General features: G+C 39.1%; 1 protein-coding gene across 2 annotated transcripts in view; it reads right to left on the bottom strand.

The window, feature by feature from the left end:
- The window catches only part of HIPK2 (homeodomain interacting protein kinase 2), an 81,465-nt gene that overhangs the window by 31,169 nt on the left and 29,181 nt on the right, over positions 1-21,115 (bottom strand). For both annotated transcript variants that reach the window (XM_083366039.1, XM_083366040.1), the window contains one exon: positions 3,801-3,924. In XM_083366039.1, the coding sequence (XP_083222165.1) occupies positions 3,801-3,924 (124 nt within the window). The remainder of the gene's footprint in view (positions 1-3,800; positions 3,925-21,115) is intronic.

The raw sequence follows: 21,115 nt of genomic DNA, 5'->3' as shown, positions 1-21,115 counted from the left end.
CTTTCAAGCTTATGGTGTGTATCATTTTGTTCATAGCTTATAAAGATAAAGGAAAGGTAATAATCCTATACAAAGAAAGCATACATGCTCCAAGGTTGTGCTTTATTGGCAACAGAACATTTACAACTCTGGCTTTGATCCTCAAATATTAACTTTAAGAGGATTTGTATGTGCTGCATTGTTTAATAACTGATAGACCCAAAGGGGGAGAAGGAAGTTGTAACTGTGTCAAAAGATGCACAAGGACCCAGTGATTAGAACAATATGAGTAGGAAGGAATCTGTATCAAAATGACCATCAGCATCCAGAAATGTGACAATAGGTTTAATGTAGATCCTAAGTCTCAGTTTTTATACCTGAAATTTAAAATTTAAAAAGGATCAGACAGTAAACAATAGAAATATACAGTATCTGGGTTTGAGATTTGAAGAATCCAAGTCAACAGTATTAAGTGTGGCAAACAATACTACCTAGTGAGACACCTGCCTGTGTTTATACACTAGAACTTACTTCATTACGTGGGACATCTTAATTTAATATAAAATACACACTTTCTTTAAAATGCTGGAGAGTGTGTGTGTAAGTAAATTTTAAAACAGTAAGTATGTTTTGCAACTACAACATAAACTTCTGCTGCTTCTGGAAATAAATAATATAGCAGTGGCAATAAACCAGAAAGAGGGAAAGATGAGATAGACAATTACTTTAGTGCAGAGCAATACTTTAGTGCAGACAAAAGGACAATACTTTAGTGCAGACAAAAGAAATGACAGGATGGATTTTGAACTGAGGACATTCAGCTGTTTGACCTCCTAAAGGATTTACGTGCGCAGTTACAACTGAATATATTTGACGCTCAGACATTAGTTTTCCCTACCTCCCCATGCATATGCTAATTATGCGTATTCTTGCAGAATAATTTAAACCCTGCAGGCTCTAGGCAAACCAATGCTAAATCCATGCTGGCCAATGGCAAAGCAGAAATTGATTTTGTGCAGAAACCAAGAATTAAATGTAGTTTCCAGCAATTGTCATCTGCAAATATTGATTTTAATCCAAAATTTCTGCTCAAGGTCAATGACCTGTTTCAATGACAGGATTTTCCAGGGGTCCAGATGACATACTTCAAGTAGAACTGTTAACGAACTGTTTCCACTATTCCTTTGATCTACTTTGCTATCCACAAAATACAAAAACAAACAAAGCAAAAACCATTAAGAGAAAAAGACAGAATAGCTGCAGAATGATTTTGATTGGTACCACTACCTAACCCTTCACTAGGAACATCCTTAGCAAGATCATATTTAGACTTCTGAGATTTGTTAATATTATCAAGGGAAGTTTCATTTTGTAGCCAACTCCTACCTGATCCACATAAAGGACAGAATACTTCCGTTGCAGCTTCCGTATCCTGTCTACCTCCCTGACAAGTGAGATTTGCTCCATCTGTCCCAAGTCCCTTTCTAGAACAGTGCTCCAACAATAGTAAAATATTAAGCCTACTTAGTATTTTCCTTTTAAAAAAGTTTTTAAATATGAAATTGGTTTACAACCTGAAAGGAGTAAAAGTATCAAAGAAAATTATGGTACTAGAAAATTAATTATTTCAGAGTGTGTTAGAGATAGACATCTGTTAGGGATACTTTAATCTGGATTTCTCTGATGAGTGATGTGATTGAACCTTATGCCCTAAATGATCCCCTATTTCATTAGATACATGGAAAATTCAACCCAAGTTACAAGAAATCTCTAAATCCATTGTTTGGGGCCTATAAATAGGACATTTGGAAATGAATTGCAGAAACTATAGCAATTCCCTCATTTGCATATCACATACAGTATGTAATGAAAGCTTGTCTCATAAAAATTGTAACCCTTTAAATTAATGTAAGAGTTCCTACTATTTAATAACACAGGTTTTACCTTCATGCAAATTGGCTTTTTAGGGTACTCAGTATATTTTAATTTCTAATACTAATTCAATGTGTGGCTTATTATTCTCTGTGTTAACATGTCTCACAAGCATAAATAGGGATCTTCCTGAATAAAACTAAGGAGAGTGAAGTTTTGTGTTGCATCCATCTTCCATGCCACATTTGGCAGCATTTCATAGCAATAAATTAGAAAAGTGTGGAAACTCAAAACTGATGGGACAGACCTTTGGCATACATTACAGCTGTAAATTCAATACATGACCTTTGCATAATAATTAGAACTTCCACGGTTGAGTAAATGAGAAATAAGCTTTTGTTTATGCAAATGTAGCTAATTGAGACCTCCTTCTCTCCAGTTTACTTACCACATTTGTATGTCTTGGCAGTGCAAAATTAGTTTGTCCCAAATAATCATGCAATGGGCATCTCAGTCCACCTATCTTTTGCAGGAAGAGAAGGGAGCAAGAATTCCCTTACCACTGACCAGACTGCCATTTAGACAGTGTTCTCTCTCTCTCTCTCTCTCTCTCTTTTTTTGAAAATGAAATTCTTGATTGAGAGTACATTTATGCAAAGTGCTACTAAAGAAACACTATTCCTAAACATTACAGAGAATAAGTAGGGCTACTATATCTGGACTGCAAAAAAAAATTCCAGACAATCATTAGATGACAGCAAAGAGATATAGAAAACTCTTTAACACTGAATTTTGACAGCTCAGATGTAGAGGTCCAAAAATAACAAAACATACCTCAGCAGTGAAAATATAAGATCATTTCATGCTAACAGGGCAAGGCAATCATAATTAACTGGAAATGGGAAGGTTAAAATTTGGAGACAGATGAAAAACAGCGTAGTCTTCCCTAAGCTGGGTGCTTTCTAGATGTCTGCGCTGTTAACATCTTTTGCTAACAGCTATATGAAGAAATCCTGAGAGTTTAATACACAGAACTAGAAGACGCCTGGCTTGGAGAAGAATAGATGTAAGAGTGTCATTATATTAGCCTTTGTTGGTATGCCTGAGCTCTGTTCAAGCATTTCAATTGAGTGCACAGAACCAAAGCTAGTCAGAGATTAGATACAGGCCTTGGCCCATTTTGTCAGCAACCTCTACACATCTAACTGGCAGTTTGTAGGAACACTGTATTTGTGTTTACTTGAGTGTTAATATAGCTTTCTGCATGATCTGATGCTTCTTTTATTAAGAGTCCAGAATTAAATGGAAAGCAATTCACATTTTCAGGTCAATGCAAATACACACATTAGACCTTCAGCTGATCTTGCAGAATCAGAAAGAGTAGGTTTTTGAAGTCCTCCATGAATTCAGCTAAATGCCTAAGTTGAGCACTTCTCAGAAATTACGTTTGTACTTTGACTTTTAACTCATAGATTTTACAAACTCAACGTGCTGCCAAAGTACAACTCCCAGAAACACCAACTATCCTGTCCATTGCTGGAGGTTGCCGAAATTATAATTCATGAACACGTGGAAGGCCACAATTTCCCTACCCTGACTGAGATCTTTTGTTGTAAAAAATACCAATGAGGTATTTGAATTGGGAGAGTGCACTTGACAAATTGGTATTCTGCTGCCCTGTAAACCGCCCTGAGTCCTTCGGGAATAGGGCGGTATAAAAATGTAAGTAAGTAAGTAAGTAAGTAGATAGATAGATAGATAGATAGATAGATAGATAGATAGATAGATAGATAAATAAATAATCAAGATGAAAAGTATCTTTCCATTTCCCATTACTGATGGAAGAGAATTTCTCATTAAATTCATGAAGTATGTCACCCTTGCAGCAGAAGAGTTAACATATTTGTCCAAACAATAACAACAATAGCAACAAAACCAACAATACCAACCTGATCATATTCTGAAGCTCCTGGATATAATGGCCAGCCCAAAAAAAGCTCTGCAATGACACATCCCAAAGACCACATGTCAATTGCTTCACAGAAGGGTAAACCAAGGATGATTTCAGGGGCTCTGTGGAGGAACAGCATCAGAGGAAAACATTAACCATTGCAAAATAATAATATGATTATGTAAGAAAGCACAAGGAATCAAACTGTTAACACAATCGGGTTATGTTCTGAAAAAAAGAGGATTTATTTATGAGTACTCTCTTTTATATAGATTATTATAGGTACTGCCTTCCCTTTTATGTAAGTGACTGGCCTGAGTTCAACTGGTAGAGCTTTCTTTCCCTATCACAGCTTTCTATGTTGGGAAAAGCATAATCTGCAAACATTTGTTGGCCATACCACTGATAAAACTCAAGATTTTTTTTCTTTTTATGACTCTTTCATCCTTTTATTCGGGGTGGAATGTGGGTAACTAAATGGAGCTGAGTGTTTACTGGCTGGATGCCCTTCCTGACACCACGTGGAGTTTGCCTCAGATATCTTCTCTTTGTGCCCAGATAGAGAAACATCAGCCAGGATTGAACTCTCAGCCTCCTGAGTGTGAGGCAAGCCTCTTAACCTCTAGGCCAGGGCTTTTCAACCAGTGGTACGGATACCACCTGTGGTACATTGGCACCTGGCAGGTGCTACGCGACCGTCCTAGAAAAGTGGTAGTGGGGGAGGGGAATGAGCTGAACCGGTGGCAGCACCGCACAAGCCTGAGCGAGATGGCTGGAGCTGCAGGGCTGTCAGGGCTCAGTGGAAGCCCCAGTATCAGTGCCAGGCTGCAGCTGGAGCTCGGCGCTGATCTTGGCGCTTCTGAGCCCAGAAGAAGCACCGATCAGCTGGAATGTTGCAGCATCTCCAGTGTCTTGTGATTTACGTTCAGATGCTTGGCAACTGATTCATATTTATGATGGTCACAGTGTCCCAGGGTCATGTGAAGTGACTAAAACCTGCTGCAACCACCCAGCAGAGGGGGGGGGGAAATAAAAACCAAACACCCCCCACCCCACCCCCACTGCCAATCCTCAACAGAAATGCTCATAACAATGAAAACCTCGGACAGGAGGAAAAGCACCGCCGGGCGGGCAGGCAGGTGTCTTGCTTAGCTGTGGCTTGGCGGGGCCACTTTTTTCAGTGCCATTGTAACTTTGAACAGTCCCTAAGTGAACTGTTGTAAGTCGAGGACTACCTGTACTTCATCACTCCCCCCCTTTTTTTTTAGTCATCAAGTTTTTGACACCTTGCTAGGTGACTGGTGGTACTCGGATGCTGCCATATCCTAAAAGTGGTACAATGGGTGAAAAGGTTGAAAAGCTCTGCTCTAGCCTACCATGCTGCTCATAAAAATCAGAATATTTATCCATAAAAATGTTAACTCCAATAATCATTTATCCATGCAGTAGTTATCTCTGTTGCAAGAACCAAACATTTTGTAACCTAATTCCCAGGCTGTGAGACTACAGTATCCCCTCTTAGGCCAGGGGTAGGCAACCTTGGCTCTTTTATGAATTGTGAACTTCAACTCCCAGAATTCCTGAGCCAGCATGGCTCAGCTTGGAAGTCTCTCCCTTTCCCCTTAGTGTGGCTGGGTCAGGAATTCTGGGAGTTGAAGTCCACGAGTCATAAAAGAGCCAAGGTTGCCTACCCTTGTCTTAGACCAACATGATTTAAGTCTGTACAGCACCAGTTACTGTATAATGGAATATTAAGACCAACTCTAGGAATAACTATATATATGGTGCATCTATGTCTTCAACAGGCTGATAAAAGATACTATGATCTAATATCTTTTACATGCATGTAACATCTTTTACATACATTGCATTCCAAGCAACCACAAAGGTGCCACGTGTGCAAATATATGCCATGCAGAAACATTCACATATATATTTTTCTATGAGTTCCCATTCAATATGATGAAAAAGAAATTCCTTTGGGGATATTTTTTTTTTTAAAAAAAGAGAATTTTGTAAAATTCTTGTGGGTAAAGTGAGATTTTTTTCTCACGCTTAGTTTCAAAGTGACCAAGAGATTGGAGGTATTACCATAATCTCTCCAAATGTTTACATTCCCTTTGGCTTCTAGCACTTTTAAGAAATCCCAAGGAAAGACCTGATGAGAAAACATTTCATGGGGATTTTTCAGACTGGAAGCTTCAGAGTACTGGAAGGATGTGCAAAATGAAACAGCCATAAAATATCCTGCTATTATCCACAACAAACTCAAAAACACTACCAAGAGAAATTTGAAACAAATTCTCTTTTGCAGTGAGATAAATTATAAACTAAGCTTTAGTGTGAACAGGGCTCTCAATATTTTTCAAAGAGTCTTTTTGGTGAAAATTGATGAAATATTAATTTCAAAGGACAGTATAGGAAACCTAATAAAAAGTGAATTCCTTACTGACTATCTAAGGATTAAATCGGTTTGGAAATGAATGTTAGCTGCCAAGAGAGAACCCCACTGCCAGTAGTAAGAGGAATAAAAGAGAATAGTGTCTCTCTTCCAAGCAGTGGATGGGGAGGGGATAGACATCAGGAAGTAGAGAATGCTGTCTCTAGCTATAGGGATAAGGAAAAAAGGAAAGAAGAATGCATTGGGGGGTGTGCTGCTACAGACTGTATAATAGAGGATGTGTATTCATCGACCAAGGGACGCAGTGGCTCAGTGGGTTAGGACGCTGAGCTTGTTGATCACAAGGTCAGCAGTTTGGTGGGTCGAATCCCAAGTGCTGCGTAACAGAGCGAGTGCCTGTTACTCGTCCCCACTTCTGCCAACCTAGCGGTTCGAAAGCACGTAAAAATGCAAGTAGAAAAATAGGGACCACTCCGGTGGGAAGGTAACAGCGTTCCGTGCGCCTTTGGCATCTAGTCATGCTGGCCACATGACCATGGAGACGTCCTTAGACAAGCGCTGGCTCTTCGGCTTTGAAACGGAGATGAGCACTGGCCCCTAGAGTTGGAAACAACTAGCACGCATGGGCGGGGGAACCTTTACCTTTATTCATTGACCATAGTCTCTACCTACAAATCTGGTGCTGGGTCTCTTTAAATTGCAAGGGCACCTTTGTTCTACAACCTGAACTCTACATTTTTTCCAAAATTTTCCACTTGTTGTTTTAGACAGCCTGATCTATATACAACTAAACGGAAAGAAGAAAAACTCTTTGGGAACTGTCTACTTATTCAACCAAAATTTATTTCCATTATTAGATGAGATGAGACTTCTTAAAAACTGAGAAACAGATCAACTAAACAGTCTTTATAATTCAAAAACTTGAGATAATTTATTAAACTGTCAGTGCTTTTATTATTTTTAATAACATATATTCATTTACTCATGGAGGATATGCAGTACAGATGATATAAAATCTACACCTTCCTTTGGAGGGAGGGAGGGAGGAAGGAAGGAAGGGAGCTCACTGCATATACAAATGTCAAGTCATTACATTTTATTTTTAAAACAAGATTAATACAGCTGTTATTTAGATTTCTAAGTAATATGCCAAGAAAGGTTGCATTTGTCCCTTATCCACAAAAAAGAGTAAAATATTTTGGTGAAATTCTTGTATACCTCTTAATCACCAAAAGGCTGGAAGCTGTGGTAAGTGTTTTACCCTGCATTTGTCTATACAATTATCTTCCCAGTCACCAAGAGCATCCCTAACTTCCCATACTTCTATTAAATCCCAAAGGAAGACATCAGTAGAAATTCCACCCAAAGGGGGGTTTAAAGCAGGAAGTGCAGGCTGAGTGATGGGGAGAACAATGACAAACACATCCACCACCTCATAATCATAAAGGAAGCACAGTGTTAGGAGAAAAAAAGAATTTCTACAGTATTCTGAAAGCAGTATAAGGTAAGGAAGAAAAAAAAACTAAGCTGCTTTTCTGCAAGTGAAATATTTTGGAAGACTGACAGGCAGAATTCAGCAGAGTACTTTCCTTAACTGCAACAGAGAAGCAATAGGGGTGTTTTTTTTTTGCTTATTAATGCTCTGATGGATGTTATATGCTTTTTAGTTGAAGCACTATGTAAAATATTAAGGAAGTTTTAATAGCAAACCCTAAATGTAGTTTTCAATTTCTCCATCTCGGAATATAAAACCAACATTTCTACAACAAAGAAACAATTTATATCCATATAAATTGGTACTTTTGGTGTTATATGTGAAAAAGCTCTGAACAATATATTGTCACATGTATTAGTTTGAAATCACGGAAGAAATTATATGCATGCCCAAACTCATACTTCTAAACCTAATATTAACCCATTTAGAGTTGTGGATTCATAAAGAAAGGTGAGGCTTTGATCATACATCATGGCTGCCAACTTGCCTTTTCTTACTTGTCCTACAGATGCCTCAAATAACAGGCTCACCAATGGTAGCTTATCATCTGTTATCATTATGAAAATGAAATATTTATTATATTAATTGTATACCAATCATGCAAACTGCCTGTGAAATTCTGGCTCAAGACAAGCTATCTATAAGATATCCTAAGGCTGCACAGCATGGCATTTTATTTTTATCTCCATTCAAAAGCTGTATTTGTAATACCATTCTTAGTCCTTTAGCTCATCTTTTTAAACCCATTTTTCCAGAAGTCTAGTTTTGTAAATCACTCCATTTTGAACCTCAAGAGTAAAATATTTTATAAGCAATTATTAGATTTGCCACTAGTGAAAAACTTTACTAGCTGCCGAAAAAGTAACTTGGATAGTCTGGGAAAAATATTCAGGCACTCTAGAGATTCTTGTGTTGCATTCTCATTTATAATTGCAATTTGGCACACAGGAACTTGGAAGGATCTTAGCAAAAGTTTCAATTTGCATGAAAGCAGGCTAACAGTTAACCCATTTAGAAGTACAGTGTTTAATTTTGGAAGCCTCCACTGAATTACTGCAAACTTCATATCCAAATATATAGACATGTTTCCACAAATACATTGGTACCAGGTATACAGACAGAGAAATCTTATTATAAGTCCAGAGTCTGGAAGGGAAACACAAATTGTCACGGAGAGAAAACAAAAAGACAGAAATCTTGAGCAGGAGGACATAGGACAAATACTCTTAAAAAAATACAACAAAGCATCAATAGGGGCTGTTCTCTTCCAATTATTATCCCTATTTACCTTGTTTACTGAGAGCAAGTCTGAAATTTTACAGAATAAATGATTGATGGCAACTGTAAGTCTTAGAGGGATTTACAGAACCAAATATTCAAAGAACAAAAATGAAATCTATCTATCTATCTATCTATCTATCTATCTATCTATCTATCTATCTATCTATCTATCTATCTATCTTCCTACCTACACATTGGCTGTTTTTTAAGAACAAGGGATATAATTGTTTGCAGCTGTTCTTCGTTTCTCAGCCTGATAGAGAAACCATTCTAATGGTCATAAATTTAGTAAAGTACTTAACCAGACTTCAATTGCAGGGAGGAACTAAGCAACAGTGAGCCATTCTGCTAGATAAGACTGGGAATTAGAATCTGACCAAACAAACTTAGGTCAGTCTCTTTCTGTCTTATTGTTGAACCTACCTTACAAGTTTCGGTAAAGAAAAAAAAAGGGTGAGGCCTATATCCATCACTCTGACTTCCTTGGAGGAAAACCAGTGTAAAAATGGACAATGCATCATGACACAGAAGCACATAAATTGTTTTAACAGAAAAGAATAAAACAGTTGACTGACATGAACATTAAACACATGAACACTCAACACACTAATAAGCTTTTAAAATAAAAGGATATGCAGGCTGCTGTTTCCAGCATCCCGTGGACTCAAGAGAACTAGTTCTTAAATCATTTAGCTAGCTTTCAGAGAGAGAAATGCTGAAACTGATCAACCTTTTTTTTGTCATTTTCAAGCTGTCTTGAAAATGGACTGGCATGCAGGCCATTCTGGCATGCAGGTAACAGAAGCAGTACTGAGGTTCTAAAACTTCCAATGTGAATTTATTGCAAATAAATAAATGTAGAGTTATTCTGAGGACTATGGTAAAACAGTAAATACATTTCTTCTCAAGTGATATGCATAGAGTGAACTGCATGAGTCAGGCAATGAGCTAATATTCTTCCACTAAAAGAGCATGATGTGGTGCGACTTAAGCCATGGAAATAGGATGGAAGGATAAAGTATTGACAAAACAGGCAATTCAAAGATTTTTTTTCTCTCTCTCTGAATTGCAGTGAAGGATGGAGAGAAATAGCACCAAACAAACAAATAGACTCTCCTATGCAAAATCTTGAAAAAAGATGCTTGATTATATATTATTTACGGTATTATATTTTCCATTCTTTCTAAGGAGGGGAAGAATGACCACTGTAAGGTTTTACTCATGCCTGTGAACGGAAACTGAATTTTGAACTGAAATGCATGATTTATACAAATGCAATCTGATTATGTTAGCTTCACATCCAATATTTATCAATGGCAAACCTTTCTTTCCTGTATATGTCTCTAACGATTGTCCCAAAAAATCAGCACTTCCAAGGAACTAACCAAGCCTTTATGTATCTAAGGTAGCCTTGCCTAACTGATGCCCTCCAAATTCAGGAAAATAATGGAATGTGCAGAAATGAATAGATTAACAATGATAATTAAAGATAAGACAGAGTCAGAGTATTATGAAATTTGGGGAAAATTTTACGAGTGGGTGAAAAAGAGAATATGCTTAAGACAGTTAACACTAATTTAGATGGAAGAAAAATGAGGAGATAAGAATATTATCATACCTAATATAGACTTTGAAAATCCAAGGAGAGGAGCTGCTCGGACATCACCCCTGAATTGTATCGGAAGAGGAATGGGAGGGAAGAAAGGAGAGGAGAGAGGGAAGAGAGTAGAGGAGGGGGAAGGAAGTAGGAAGGTTGGAGGGAAAGAGAAGGAGAAGTGGGGACAAACGGGAGGGGAGTGGTGAGGGAAAGAGGAGAGGAGAGGAAGAAGAGGGAAGTAGGAAAGAAAGGAGAAAGGGAGAAAGAAAGTAGAGAAGAGGGAAAAGAGAGAAGGAGGGTGGATACAGTGAAAGGGGAAATGGACGAGCAGCACCCAAACGTACGTGTATGTATTTATGTGTGGCGATATATTTGTTGACTTGTTTGTGGAAGAAATGGGAAAATAAAATTGAATATTAAAAAAAAACAAATTCAGAAATTCATCTTCCATTATCAGGGTAGCCAAAAGGAACATCCAACACATCTGGGGACCTACAGTTTGAGAAAGTCTGATTTAGTGTGCTGGTAAAACTCAAAGAGATAATCTATAAATCAGAATAAATGCCCTAGTTGTCATTCTCAACACTAAAGAATACCATCAATCAATCAATCAATCAATCAATCAATCAGAATAGAGCTGGAAGGGATCGTGGAGGTCTTCTAGTCCAAACCACTGTCAAGCAGGAGACCCTATACCATTTCAGACAAATGACTGTCAATCTCTTCTTAAAAATCTCCAATGATGAAGCCATTCAGAAATTCCATACTGGATTTTTTTGTCTGACTATACTGACATCATACAAATGAATGTTTAGTGAGAAACACAATATATTTTAGTGAAAAACCGAATTGCTTAAATTTTACTTAACTTAAAAATAAATGGAAGAAGAAACTTATTTCCAAACATTGGGCACAATAACTTTCCATATACATTTCCCCACAACTTTACATGGTACATTTGTTTTCATCTTATTTTTCTTTAGGGGTTTAAGGAAGAGTATAGCTGATGACTCAAGAATGGAAAGCTGGTTAATATGTTCTAATGGAAGTAGGCATTTCTGGTGAAATCATTTCTCATTTTTCTGATAAGTTTCACTATGTCTTAATATTTGAGGAACTAATATTTTATTGGTGTGTTTCCTGTGATTTTCCCCTGCACTGAGAAAAAAACAGAAACAGCTGTTGAAGCAGTCAAGATTTCCAGGTCTGAAGAAGGTAAAAATTAAACCAGATTTTCATCTCTGATATTGTAAAAGATTTGCCCATCCATATTTTTTTTGTTTGTTTCAATAAGCGGTATTTAAAGGAAGAAAAAAGTACAATTGAGAGGATAAAATAAATTTTAGAATCAATCAATATGATCTCTATAGTTACTGAGCCTTTTCACATGTCCATTGGGAGAATCAGGTGAAGAGGTAATGATGAGGCAAATACACAGCAAAGTGTATAGGTAAAGAGTGGAACAAATGATTCTCTCAATGCTGTTATTTGTATGAAAGAACAGAGGTGAAGAGCAACTAATTGAAGTAAAGCAATCTTGAATATGCACCTATAAAAGGTAAAGGTAAAGGTTCCCCCGCACATGCGTGCTAGTCGTTTCCAACTCTAAGGGCCGGTGCTCATCTCCGTTTCAAAGCCGAAGAGCCAGCGCTTGTCCGAGGACGTCTCCGTGGTCATGTGGCTGGCATGACTAGACGCCAGAGGCGCACGGAATGCTGTTACCTTCCCACTGGAGTGGTCCCTATTTTTCTACTTGCATTTTTTTACGTGCTTTCAAACTGCTAGGTTGGCAGAAGCTGGGACGAGTAACGCGCTCACTCTGTTACGCGGCACTCGGGATTTGACCCACCAAACTGCCGACCCTTCTGATCGACAAGCTCAGCATCCTAACCCACTGAGCCACCGTGTCCCTTTTAATGCACCTATACATATGCACCTATACATATGCACAATTTTTAATTTTTATTTTAATGCACATATGCACAATAGAGAAGAATGAGAAAAGCAGATCTTGTTCACAATTCTAAATACGAACTTTTGAAGGAGACTGAGGAGTGGTAAAACTCTGTTTTGATCAGTTGCAAAATAGTTTTTGCTTTGTACGAAATGTCATTTCTTAATGTGATTTCATTAAGAAGGTTTCTTAAATAATGTAGGCATTCCAGATAGAGATGGTCAACTTACAACCTTTTAATGGGACATGGTGAAGGATTCCAAAGTTACTGTATGTCTAGTATGGAAAAAGTGAGCAGATAATTGTTCTCTCAAAGAGAGGGAAAAAGTTCTACATAAATTCTTGATACAAGTGGCATATTCTTGGGTATCAATAGCTTTCACTCTCATTTATGGATCCTACACAAGAATGTTAGCATTGCTGGGTTTCACCCTACACTTTTCCGTTGCACGTGTTCAAAATAATAAGGGAAAAAACATTTGAAACAGCTTTATTTCTGCTGCAGGACACAATTGAAGATCACTGGCATGGCTCCAAGGTTTGCAAATTGGCATTGGTAAGACTTTGATAATAAGAAAGGCAGTACAGTAATTCAGTCTCCTTGTTGCTATCAACTAACTCCAACCAATAATTACGTAACTCTGCAACAGAGATGCTACAATAAAAACACCACCATAGTGGAGAAAACATATTCTACCCTGTCTCTTGGCAATTCAGAAACTTGAAGTACTTGGCTTGCTAACCAAAAAATGTCTGGTCATGTGGGGCAGGTTTGTTTTTTTAAATAACATTGACTAATAGTCTACCTGATATCTCACAATAGTGCTGAATTTCCAGCCGCTGGAAGATTTTTTTCCATTATGACCAGGATCTATTTCTGTCACTGTCTCAGCTGAAGAAACCAGCATTTTCTGACTACTATTCCTTTTTCATGACAGTAATTGTCACCATTTTATTTTTGGGAGAGAAGGTTTCTAATAATAGCCTAATTCAAAGTTTGTCCAAAATATAAAAAACCCTACACCAGGGGTGTCAAACTCAATTTCACTGAGAGCCGCATCAGCATTGCGGTTGCCCTCAGGGGGGCGGGTGGGCATGGCCTACTGGGTGGGCGTGGCTAGAGTGCATATGGCCTACTGGGTGGGCATGGCCAGCTCTACATCGTTCGCATCAAGGGTGCCTATGGGCGCCTGGGCAGGAGTGGGACAGATCTGAGGGTCTCTGGCAGAAGGAGGGTCTCTGGACCGGGGCCAAGGCAGTGGGGGCTGTTCCCTCACTGTTTCCAGGATGGTTTCGCGGGCCACATGAAACCACTTTGTGGGCCGGATCCGGCCCCCGGGCCTTGTGTTTGACATGTCTGCCCTACACTTACATTCTGTGGAGAGTCAATTCTATGTCTACTAGTGATTGTAAAAATGCTTTCCAAGAATCTTTTTATACATTCAGGTAGTCAGCTCCTGTCTGGTAAAATTGTTTCTTTCTTATTAATCAAAACCTCTGTGCTGGAATAAATTTAATAAAATCATATTCATTCCCTGCCTTTGGGCATGGCAAAGGAACAGGGATTAAGATGCATAGGATTTTCAAAGAGTTCAATCTTCTTAAACTCCATCTGCAGAATCACAAGACAGGTTGCATGCAAGAAGAAATCCATAACAGTTGAAAAACATAGATGTGTCTACAGAAAATGCAAAGCTTTTGGGTTTTAATAGGCTGAGCTATAAAGTGAGTAATTCCACAGAAGAAACACTTTCCATGACATATGCCTTTGGTGGCAAGCCTCACATTTTGAAACCTCAATCTACAGTATGCCTACATTTCTAGAGAATGAATTATTTCCTTTTTTAAAATATAATTTTCATTGAAGCATTTAAAAAAAAGAAGATAAAAACTAATACAAACTATTTTAAAGGGGGGAAAAAAGAAAGAAATCAAAGGAAAAGGAAAAAGTAGTTAAAGAGAAATGGCTGAAGAAACAATAGAAAAGGTAGGAAGTCCTTTCCCATATTCTTCACAGCAGTTATCAGTGCAATTATATCTTAAACTCTGTCTCTAAAGTTATATCATAATATTCTTCTTTCCATAATCTCTCTTGTCTAAGCCATAAATCACAAATTCATTTTTTTTCATTTTTATACAAAAAGTCCACAAGAGGTTTCCAGTCACCAATAGATAGTGTCTTAGAAATGAATTATTTCCAATGCTATAATGCACTAGTCACTTAATCTCACTGAGTGTCTCTTCTCCAGTCACAACTAATGTATATGTGTTACATTTCTTGCTTGCAATTTGGAATTAACTTCTTCAGGATAGAAACTAGTAGTATATCCCACATTGTGCCCTTCTCAACAGGTCCCATAAGATTAGACTTTTAACTTAAAAGATCTTAAAAGACATGTTGGCTGAGGAATTCTGGCAGTTGAAATCCACAAGTCAGAAAAAGGGCCAATTTTGAAGACCCCCGGTATAAAATGTCTACTGAGAAAGCCCAGCATGAAAATAAATACAAGTTTTAAATCTAACATGGCTCATCTTGTACCAGGGCTGAGGCTATCATCTGAACTAAAGTTGTGTTGCAGAAGGCAAAATCAGGATAAAAAGCATGGAGACAAAACCCAGGAAAAGAGTTGACAGAAGCTTGGAAGTCATGATAATGGTGCACAATGCTGCTCCATTGATACCAATTTCTGTTGTTAAAATGTTATCATTTCTCACCATTTGGCCTCACACCATTTTAGAACATGTCATCATCACCATCTCCAAACAGAGAATATGTCATCACTTGTTCCTTGATTATAATTAACAGTGTTCCATTCCATATAAGGAACTGAGCTTGTGCTTTTGTTGTTGTTTTAATCGTGACAGTTGGACCAGGCAAACCACTGACAGCAAGAAATGGCTCACACAAGGAAGTAAATGGCTTCACAACAGAAAACTCTAGAACACTGTCAGATATAAAACCAGATGGAGGAAGATATAATTCCCAAGACATTTGTGGTTATTTTTTATTTATATTGTTATTTATTTGTTTGCTTACTTATTGAGCTCATATTCCACTCTAATCACTGATGAGTGAGGATCTGTAATGGTATGATAGGAAAGATCTTGAGAAGGGCATAGAACTGCTGCCCAGGAAATGGACGTATAAGAGACAATATAGTCCATAGCTGGATAGTGAGAAGGGCCAGAAGAAACCCTCTCTAGTTTCTCAATCTATAAAGGAGTACAAATAGGAGATTTATACTTTCAAGACTTGCAAGATTCTATTAATGTAGCTTTACATTGAATAATAGAATTAAGGTACCTGGTTGTATTTCCTGCCTGTTCTACTTGGTAAAGCTGTCAGGACATATATCTCCAGCATTCATACAATGTGAAAATCAACATACACCTACAGTATTTATATATATGTGTGTATGTGTGTGTGTGTGTGTGTACACACACACACACACACACACACACACACACACAGTAATATATTTCAAAGCCAGAGTGATTAAAGTGTCTAGACTCCCAAGGCCAGCTGCATTAGCTAAATTTCAATGGCTTTCCTAAAAACCAATAAAGTAAGTTAGGGAAATGATGGCAATTAAGAAAACTCATTCCCATGATCCCTGTTGATATTTTATGAAAAATGGGGTCTGGAGGGAGGCCACTGTGCATGTTGAGGTTTAGGCAAGAAGCAGATTGGTTTATAAAGGTGAGGCTTATTCCAAGCAAGTTAAAGTTTTCTCTCTTTCCCTCCCTCCTCCCTCCCTCTCTCTCCTTCCCCATAAATGCATTGAGTCAGAGACATTTTCTTCCAGGCAAATGCTAAAAATAACATGCATGAAGAAAAAAATTCCAACGTGCAAAATAAGCAGAATGAGTTCTGCAGTAGGTATTATGTAGTAGTGACGAAGAGGGAGCTTTTTGCAAGTATGAATTTTGTTCAGGGTTGATCTCTGCCAGATATTCATGAATAACAAATCTCTTCTCACAATGTAAAGAGCTACCAAAAATATTCATGGAAACACAGAAGTGCAAAGCTTATTTTAGTGTAATCTATTACCTACTTAAACTATTTGAAACATTATTATGATCCAGTTCCATTGACTTCTTTTAATACCGTAGCTCAAAGTTGCTACTGTAGTTTATTATCCTGTAGCAATCACTCACAAGGAGTACAGCTAAAATCAGTGAAATCATTGGTCATCAGGACTAATTGCAGCCCATTAAACTTAATGGATTTAGTTAGAATAAGTAAACCTGAGCTACCAAGGCAATAGGTCGATGCTCTCCACCCCAAACTATGAACCAATAGGAATAATGTAATCATATAAAGCAAACTGAGAATTGTTGGAAACAGTGGGTGATTGCACACCAAAGAGAAATTATGGAGTTATAAATTAAAGGAAACCACAGAGGTACTTGGGTCATCTGTAGAGGGGCTAAAAAAAGTCAAGATAACAGCCACATCATGACACATATTAAAAAATGGTGTGGCTTTGATCACATAGTTGTGGCTGCCATCTTGTCTTCTTCCCCCATCCTTACAGACCTTCCTGGAAATAACTAACTGTTGAGCATAAGGATGATAGTAGGGTATATGCCAAGAATCTCCTTTTGAAAATAAAAGAACTATAGGAATTCAGACAGGCAGACAGACAGACAGAAATAACTAACTATCCTATAAATGTAATGAAGCAACTTTCTCCCTGAAAAGGCAATTCCCCACTTCTATGGATACCTTTCAAATTAATTAGCTGTGATCCAAAGCATTGGCACCATTTCCTGATCAAATAAGTAAAAGCAATACCTTAGTCAGCCCTCAAATTATGGGAGACAAATTCAGTATCAAAACATCTTTGCAGTAGGATGCAATTAAATATCAATAAAAAAATCAGATATAAAAGGTATATATTCTCTGTCTTTCTCTGCATTGCTGCAACTGCTCTTAACCTGATAAGATATTGCTGCAGCAAATCAAGAATCTCTAATATTTCTCAATTTCCCAAATAGGAAGCTCAAAGTATTTAAGTAAGAGAAAATATTTCTTTTCCACCTCCAACTTTTCTCTACAAATGTAATTGCAACAGGAGACAGAATAAAATTAAAACGTTGTCCTATTTTTTTCATTTCAGCATCCCTTCCAATTTGCTTTTTTGAAACTGTTTGCATGAAACAATAAAAAGTCAGGCAAATATGAACAGAGGAGAATCTATGAATTGAAAATGTGGGAATTTAATCTTGTTTACACACATGCATATATTCAGGAAATCTCCCTTTTCCTATTCTGTCTGGAAGCAGAAAACTAGACATCATTTTTATGTGCCTGGAAATAGTTCTGAGGAATTAAAGAGCTACTATTTTCCCTTTCAAGCTGGACTAAATGTAAAAAGAATGAAAATCAAAGCCTCTTTTAAACATGTTTAATATAGAGAGAGCAGTTTTGCTTGCATGAAAAGATTGCTCATTCCAATAGTGTTAGCCATCTTTTATTTATCCTACTGTTTTAGCCTCCCACACTCTGCTCTCTGCATTAGATTCAGTGGGACAACATGTATTGTATTCATTCAATCTATGGCATTCCTCAGATAGGTAGAATGGGAAAACTCTGGGGAAAGATCCAGTCCTAGAGTGAGACAATCACCTCACACCACAGACGTTGGAGGCAGCAGCAGTGCCAGCTCCTTCCTCCTCTTAGCCCCCTGATCATTTCACTTGGTTGCAAGATAGAATTTATTTATTTATTCAATTTCTAAAGCTGCTCATCTCAAACAAGTAACTCTAGACAGCGAACAATCATAAAATAGTTAAAAACAGTTATAACTTATTACAAAATTAAATATATATGTCAACTAACAAAAAATGCAATTATAAATGTCTATACTGTCAGGAAGCAAGGCTTTTCACGCATTTGGAGCCCCAGACTCAGACACAAAGCCTTCAAGGCCTTATGAAAGTCCAACAGGGTCAGTCAGAGTCATCCTCAACTTTGAGGAGAGTGTTCCAGAGGACAGGGATGATGGCAGAGAAAGCATGTCTCCTCATCCCCACCAGCCAACATTCCTTGGTTGGTGGGACTTGTAACATACCCAACCTGCCGGACTGAATTGGATAGTTAAAAACCATACTTGTATAACATATAAATCACTGTATGTACTACAGGGTTTGGCCTCACTCACTAAATTAGTCATTACAGATAATTGTTGCTCAGGACATTTTCCACAACCAGTCCTGTCAAAAAATCAACTGCTAGTCTGGTTCCCTTCTGTATATGAAATTAGATGGCTACTATTTTGTCATTTGCCTTAAGCCAAACAATATCGTAGGCCAGTCCTATTTGAAAAGTGGTGGGTTCCACTTGCCAGAATGGATAGCAATCTGATCCATAACAGACAAGTCAGAGTTTCAATTCCATTAACATTTATGCTTCAAGGGAAAATGGCTTGACTCACATGTTATGAGCAAACCATGATTTGATCCATTTAGGATATCATGTTGGTTTGCACATCCCAGTTAGAACTTTTACTGGACAAAAATCCATTTGTCATAATACCCAAATGAGACTTAAGTCTTGGTTTTAAAGAATATGATTAACCAGAGCATATGAAGTTAGTTTACCGTATATACTTGAGTATAAGCCGAATTTTTCAGCCCACTTTTTGGGCTGAAAAATTCCACTTCGGCTTATACTCCAGTCAACAAAAAAACTTACCAAGGACTTGTGCGCGGCCGAGGCTTTGGTGCTTCCGGGATCGCGCGCACCTCTCCCAAGCCACCGCCGTCCGGAGACCTGCCGAAGTTTGGGGAGGTTTGGGGAGGTGCGCGCGCACCTCCCCAAACCTCCCCAAACGTCGGCAGGTCTCCGGACCTCCGCGCCCTGCCTGCCTGCTTCTTTCCGCTGTGGAAAGAAGCAGGCAGGCAGGGCGCGGAGGTCCGGAGACCTGCCAACGTTTGGGGAGGTTTGGGGAGGTGCGCGCGCACCTCCCCAAACTTCGGCAGGTCTCCGGACGGCAGCGGCTTGGGAGAGGTGCGCGCGATCCTAGAAGTCCTCGGTAAGCTCCGGGCGGTCACTTGCTTCGCGTCTCCTGAGGGAAGGGGGGGCGACTGGAGCGGGCGTGTTTCCTCGCCTGCTGGGCACCGCGATTTGCCCGGGGAACGCGCGAGCCCCGAATGGCAGCATGGAGCGAGGAAGCGGACAGCCAGGGCTTCCCCGAGAGCCGCGGCCACACAGGGTATTCCTGTGTATTCAGGCTTGCAAAATGGCAGATCGAGCCTCTGCTGGTGGCAGAGGCTTGCAGAGTGTGGATCCAGCCTCCGCCGGCGGCGAAGGCTTGGAGAGCGCGGTCCAGCCTCCGCCGGCGGCGGAGGCTTGCAGAACGGCGGATCGGCTTATACTCGAGTCAATAACTTTTTCCAGTTTTTGGGGGTGAAATTGGGGGTCTCGGCTTATACTCGAGTCGGCTTATACTCAAGTATATACGGTACATATATACATATATACATATACATATATACACATCCCCTTCATGGATTACTGCCTTGTCGTGGAGAAGGGACTTGCGTAATTCAATGAAGCTATGAGCTATGCCGTGCAGGGCCACCCAAGACGGACAGGTCATAGCCGAGAGTTCTGACAAAACGTGATCCACTGGAGAAGGAAATGGCAACCCACTCCAGTATCTTTGCCATGAAAACCCTATGGACAGTACCAAAAGGCAAAACGATATGACGCTGGAAGATGAGCCCCTCAGGTCGGAAGGCGTCCAATATGCTACTGGGGAAGAGCAGAGGGCTAGTACTAGTAGCACCAGAAAGAATGAAGCGACTGGGCCAAAGCCGAAAGGACGCTCAGCTGTGGATGTGTCTGGTGGTGAAAGGAAAGTCCGATGCTGTAAAGATTTTTTCTCCATAGGAACCTGGAATGTAAGATCCATGAATCAAGGAAAGCTGGACGTGGTCAAACAAGAGATGACAAGACTGAACATCGACATCTTAGGTATCAGCGAACTAAAATGGACAGGAATGGGTGAATTTAATTCAGATGACCATCAGGTATACTACTGCGGGCAAGAATCCCTCAGAAGAAATGGAGTAGCCTTCATAGTCAATAAAAGAGTAGGAAAAGCAATACTGGGATACAATCCTCAAAATGACAGAATGATCTCAGTTCGAATCCAAGGCAAACCATTCAATATCACAGTAGTCCAAGTCTATGCCCCAACCACCAGTGCTGAAGAGGATGAAATTGACCGGTTCTATGAAGCCCTACAGCACCTTATAGAACTAACACCAAAAAATGATGTCCTTATCATCATGGGGGATTGGAATGCTAAAGTAGGAAGCCAAAAGATAACCGGAATAACAGGCAAGTTTGGCCTTGGAGTACAAAATGAAGCAGGGCACAGGCTGATAGAATTTTGTCAAGAGAATACGATGGTCATAGCAAACACTCTTTTCCAACAACCCAAGAGACGGCTCTACACATGGACATCACCAGACGGTCATCACAGAAATCAGATTGACTATATGCTCTGCAGCCAAAGATGGAGAAGCTCTATACAGTCAGTAAAAACAAGACCAGGAGCTGACTGTGGCTC

Source organism: Vipera ursinii, assembly GCF_947247035.1.
Source record: "Vipera ursinii genome assembly, chromosome: 6".
Lineage (NCBI taxonomy): Eukaryota > Metazoa > Chordata > Lepidosauria > Squamata > Viperidae > Vipera > Vipera ursinii.
This window is presented reverse-complemented; position numbering and strand designations above follow the sequence as displayed.